Below are 6,000 nucleotides of genomic sequence, written 5' to 3' on the forward strand. Positions count from 1 at the left end.
TTTCACCAAATTTGAGACCAGCACTAAGGCTGAAAGTCAAATGGAGTAAATATGGTACATACAAAAAGAACAGACTCTTGACACACCTGAATTAAAATCATTCCCTTGAATGTTATCTTATTAAATCAAAAGCACAAGAGTTTCTTCTTTAAAATTTCTTCTTTAAAATAAATTCAATATTTATAAGATTGAGAGAAATGTGAATACAGTTAAAAGCATATACAGTGGGTGCTTAAAAGGTTCCCTTCAGTCATACTTCTTTCTTCTGTTCCAAAACTAAAACAGCGAGTAAGTACCAAAATCAGCGATCAAGGTTAAATTTGATGACATGCTTTTGTTTCATTCATCACTACAGGCCTCAAATAGATGAATGCTGCTCCAGAAAACATTAAAAAATATCTTAAGGACCCACAACCACTATCAGGTATTAGAAATCAATGTTTAAAAACTACCTATGCATTTTTTTTTTCTAAAATAGCTTCATTCTTTAAAATCTAAATCACTCCTACAATTCTTCCCAATCTTGTATATTCTTTTGACATACTTAGTGACTATGAAATATAAGGGCATCTTGGTATCTTCAAGAAAACTATCAATGAAGCAATTCTCAAACTGGCTACCTTGTAAACCAGCAAAGTTGGCAGGAAGCACCAAAACAATCATTTAATTCCTAACGATATTTCTATCAGATATTTCATACTGTCACATGCTTGGACTATTATGTGAAAAATTAGACAGGAGTTATTTTAAGTATAGTAAATATGTTCCAAGATTTGTGGTGAGAGAGATCAGTCTCTAAAAGTTAACAAGACTTAATACCTTAACAATGCTTTTCACTCTGTACACTTTAACAAATCACCAAGGCTCTTTCAAAACAACAAAAGAGCTGATCAATTTATTAAACTCTTGCCAATCAAGTACCTTTTTTAAAAAAGTTCAAGCTGACTTCATATTTTGTGTTTGTGTGGATAATCACAAGTTTCTAATTATGTAGCATTTTAATATTCTTTTATATTTAGGGTAAGTTGTTTTCTTAAAGTTGTGTTTTTAAAAGATCTAGTTATATTTTATGCTCTATTTGAACCCAGACACTCAGAACTTTCATAAAAAGTATGCAGGTTTATTAGGAAATCTACCAGAAAATTCCCCTCTACTTTAAAAAACATAAACTATATGAGCTTAATTTACTTTATCCTGACAAATTTTTTATTTCAAGTTTGGTCACTACCCATTTCCTGTGTTGCACTGCATACCCTCTTTTCTATGGTTACTATTCTCAAACTAAGACTGGGGATCTTCAACCACACTGTAAGAAGCAGCCATGCCATGGTGGATATCATCTGATAGTTCCTGAAAATTATTTTAAATGGGTACTCAACCCCATATGCCTTCTTTGATGCTTTTTGTCTTTCAAGAAACTTAACATGACCACATTTTAGAGGAGCCATAATGGTAGGAACAAATATCAGATTGAAATCTATGAACTTTCAACTCCAACACTCAGAAATTAAAACTTTAAAAGGATCACTAATGTGGTGTGTCTAAACTGCCCTTCAATGAGCAACTACATGACTCTGTATTAAAAACTTTTTCTATTTTGTTCAATGTAACAAGTTATACAAGCAGAGAGAAAAAAGAGCCACTGAAAATAAGGGAGTAAGAGAATCAATTATACTGAATCCTATTAAATCCCTTCCCTCCCCCCAAACAGAAAAGCTGAAGGTGATAAAACGCTCAGAGAATTGCCAGGCATCTTCCTAACATTACCTATTAATCTTCACAACACTCATGAAGCAGATGTCAAGTACCTCTAGTTTTACAGATGAAAGAACCATAAGACTAAGCGATTTCCCCCAAGGTCATACACAAAGTTAGAGATCAAATTAAACTAAACTCTAGGACTTTGTACTCTTCATCATTTCTAATCAAATAAACTGTTAGATCAAAATATGCTACAATTACCTCTCCCTAAATGCTATACTCCGTACATGGGCTGTTCCAGTAAGGTAGCCACTAGCCACATGTGGCTATCAAGCACTTGAAATGCAGCTAGTCCAACTGGAGGTATGCCATAACTGTAAAATACAAACTGGATTTTGAACGTATGAAAGGAATAATATGAAACCTCTCAATTATTTTACACAAATTAGATGTTGCAATGGTGTTCTGGATGTACTGGATTAAGTTAAATTCACTGGACAGCACTGGCCCATAATTCTTTCCAAAGACTTCCCATGAAATAGATGCCATCACAAGATCCCAGTCAAAAAGCAATTATTTTCTTAGAATTTGCTGTATTCTACATACATTATGTAATGCAATGTAGTAACCATATCTAAAGGGTGATAAGTGTTTAGAGAGATGCAGCATACATGTAAGTAACAAATACACAAAATAGACCACCCTAGTGTTCTCTAAACATAAAAAAGAATGTTTCTATCTCATTACAAGTATATGAGATTTTCAGTAAGCCACAGTGTGGACAAAGTATGACTTTCCATTAGAGTCATATGTTATTTCCTTAGGTGGAAAAGTGAAAATATTCCTACCCCTAATGTATGCAAAAGGATATTAAAGTCACCAGAAGACAACCATAAGGCACTATGAATTTCTAAACAAACAAACAAACACCCTCGTTAATGTCAATGTATACTTGTTTTTTTAAAGTCACACATCACAATCTTCTTCTAATACAGCCTCAGCACTTAATCTGATTTTGACTAAAGTGCTAAAAGATATGAGGTAGGAGGAAACATCAATTTAAAAAATAAGGATAACTTCAGAAAGTCTGACAATTCCACCAAAGGTTGAACGTCAGTTTCCATATGATCTAGCAATTCTATTCCTAGGCATATAGCCAAGAGAAATAAAACATACGTCCACACAAACATGTTCTTAGCAGTATTATGTAAAATAGCTAAAAAAGTGGAAACAATGAAAATGTTCATTAACTGATGAACGGATAAATAAAATGTGGTATATCCATGAGCTGGAGGATCATTAGGTCATAAGGAGAAATGAAACACTGATACATTCTTGTTACGACATGGATAAACCTTGAAAACATTACACTATGTGAAAGAAGTCAGTTACAAAAGAGCACAAATTGTACAATTCCATTTATATGGAATGTCCAGGACAGGCAAACCTAAGAAGACAAAAAACTGGTTGCCTGGGGCTGGGGTAGCTGGGAATTGGAGAGTGACTGTTAATGAGTACAGGTTTCTTTTTGGCGTGGTGAAAATGTTCTAAGATTGATTGTGGTGATGGCTGCAAAACTGCGAATACACTAAAAGCCACTTTAAATGGGTGAATTGTATGCCATGTGAATTACATTTCAATGAAGCTGCTAGAAAAATGAAGCCAGAAATGTAGAGGAAAAAAGGGTTACAGGGATCTGTCAAGCACCTAATTGCTCTTTTTCTGGATTCTGTAATTTTGTGGTACTTATCAGTTTTTAAGTTTTATCATTTGTGATTTTTTTCTCATTCTAAGTATTCATATTAGTAAAAAACATTTTCACCACCACAAGTAAATTTACTGAAAAATCATTGTTATTTAAGCAGCTCATTTTTATAGCATGCGAATTATCTCAATAAAGATGTGACATCTTTGTATTAAAAAAGGGATCACAACGGTAATGTTAACCTTAAAAGAACCACAGAATTAACAGCCCTGGACACTTAGTACTCCCTCAAATTATGAAACCCACTAAAACGCATAAACTACTTTAAAGATAATATTAACAGCTTTGTAAAAAGCCCAAAAAATATTTCAGTCAAGCAAACGCTCAAGTTCAGAAATGTCATGGGAAGTTGAAGATTTCATTACGAAAACATACCGAGGAACAACATAAAAAATACTGCTTGACCACTTTCCCTAAAAGCTAAACTCGTGATTAAGATGCAGAAGGGAAGTATTAAAATAAATCTATTTATCTAAACTATTAAAGCTGAAGGGAAGAAGTCTTCTATCAAAAATCTCAGTGGGGTGTGTGGGTATGCGTGTGTGAATGCATGTATTTAAACCATACGCCCCATGTAGACAATCTGGGGAGCAGCTGTATCTAACACAATGATTTTTTTTTTTCTTTTTTAAATAATCAAACGTGATGGTGCCATTCCCTAGCCCACCCCATCCCCCACTACCACCACCAGCAGGTGGAGGGAAAGGATACTGTAGACTAGAGGATGACAGCTTTGTATAACCCTTTGGACTTTATATGTAAGAATGCAGCTGGTGGTCTCCCCTCAGGAGGGGGTAAAGAGATTTGTGGACAAGCTGAAATAAGGGGTATCCTTTGCCTGGAAGAGGGCACACCGTGAGCCACATCTTGAATCAGCTATATCCAGAGTAAAACACAGGCCGCTGGAAGGCACTGTTAGCATCACCAGGATGGCCTCTCACGCCGGGGGTGTTTTTTTCAACGGAGAAGTTGTCCTGTAGTTTGGATATTGGGGGGAGGCAGGGGTAAAGCGGGAGTCGGGAAGACCAGAAAAAATGCCTTTAAGTGGAGACGCCTCAGGCCTCGCTGAGGAAGTTCAGAGCCCCACTCGGTCGCCACACGCTCACCCTCCCACCCCCACCGCCCTCCTTCCCGCAGCGCCAGACGTCGGTGCCCGAGCGAGAGCCGGAATCTCCGCCGCTGCCAGGGAGGGCCGCGGCCCGGGCCGGGCAGCGCCGACCGCACACGCACGCCTCCTCCGCACGCGCCGCGCCCGGCCTCCCCGCCGCGCGGCCCGACCCCTCGCACCCGCGCCGGGCCGGCTCTGCCGGGCAGGCCTAGGCCGCGCCGGCCGTACCCGGGCACCTCGCTCCCCGGCGGAGGCGGAGCAGGCCCGACATAAACTTCCCGGCGCGCTAGCAGAGGCGTCACGGACGGGCCGGCCCCCAGCGCCATTCCCCGAGGCCCGGAGGCGGCTCCCGCCCCTACTCCCCACACTCGGGGTCCCGGCGGAGACCGGCCCCAGGCCCACGGCCCCCACCCCTCCGGCGTCGTCCAGCAGTTTACCTCCAAGTCGCGGCCTTTGTTCTTGAAATTCTTGAGCCGTTGGTTGTCCAGTTTCTCGTTGTCCGCCATGGCCGGGCCGGTGACTCCTTCCCCCGCCCGGGCCCCGCGGGATCCGCCCCAACCACCGCGCCGCACCGACACTCCCAGGAACCGGGTCGCCGCCTGAGCTGCTGTGCTCGCCGCGCCGCCGCTTCCTTCCTCCTCTCACCTGCCTCCGCCGCGGCCTTCTCCTCTCCCCGCCCGCCCCCCCGCCCTAACCCCAACGCGACTGCAGCTCCGGCAAAGACAACTGTGGGGCCGGGCGGCGGCAACGGCGGCGGAATGTGCTGCCGGCTGAGAGGGGGAGGCAGCCTCGATCTGAGGGCCCCGGAGCTGCGGCCACGCCCATCGCCTCCAGCCCAGCTCGCCCATTGGCCAACCAGGCTCCGGTGCGTTCGACCAATGGGAAGGGGCGATGGAGAGCCGGGGCGGAAAGAGCGAACGGAAAGGGGAAGCGAACGACGCTGGGAGGAGCCGGCTCGGGGCCGGGAGGGGTGCGGCTGGGGTAGGCAGGGAAGGACCACGTGCCTTCGGAGAGATGGGGAGGAAGCGACAGAGAAGTACACTTCAGGGGAAACCAGCAAGGGGAAGGAGAGGCCGGGGAACGCAGCAGGGCGAGTTGTTTTGCATCACTCGTCCGGGAAGCCCTAGATGCAGGGGTCCAGGGTCGAGACTGCGTTAAAGTAACGTTCTTCTCTCCCCGGGCGCGCCCTGTCTTCCTGGGCATTCCTTGCGCTCTCTGTTCGCTTTGCAGAGAGATCTGAGCTTCGCTCTTTCCCAGGTCGGACGCTCGCAGCTCCGTTCCCGGGCTGGGGCTTCCTGCCGTCCAGGGTCGAGTCTGGGGGCCAGGACCTGCAGGGATGACGTGAGTTGAGGAGGCTCAGCGGAAAGCGACAGGAACGCTGGGTGGAAAAGGAAAGGGCCCAGTAGACGTATCTGATTTATCTTCT

General features: G+C 43.8%; 1 protein-coding gene across 2 annotated transcripts in view; it reads right to left on the reverse strand.

The window, feature by feature from the left end:
• The window catches only part of KPNA4 (karyopherin subunit alpha 4), a 65,301-nt gene extending 59,905 nt beyond the window's left edge, over window positions 1–5,396 (reverse strand). For both annotated transcript variants that reach the window (XM_050779914.1, XM_050779913.1), the window contains exon 1: window positions 5,012–5,396. In XM_050779914.1, the coding sequence (XP_050635871.1) occupies window positions 5,012–5,080 (69 nt within the window). In that variant the 5' untranslated portion in view covers window positions 5,081–5,396. The remainder of the gene's footprint in view (window positions 1–5,011) is intronic.
• Window positions 5,397–6,000: the final 604 nt, after the last annotated feature.

Source organism: Macaca thibetana, chromosome 2 (assembly GCF_024542745.1).
Source record: "Macaca thibetana thibetana isolate TM-01 chromosome 2, ASM2454274v1, whole genome shotgun sequence".
In the NCBI taxonomy this organism is placed as follows: Eukaryota; Metazoa; Chordata; class Mammalia; order Primates; family Cercopithecidae; genus Macaca; species Macaca thibetana.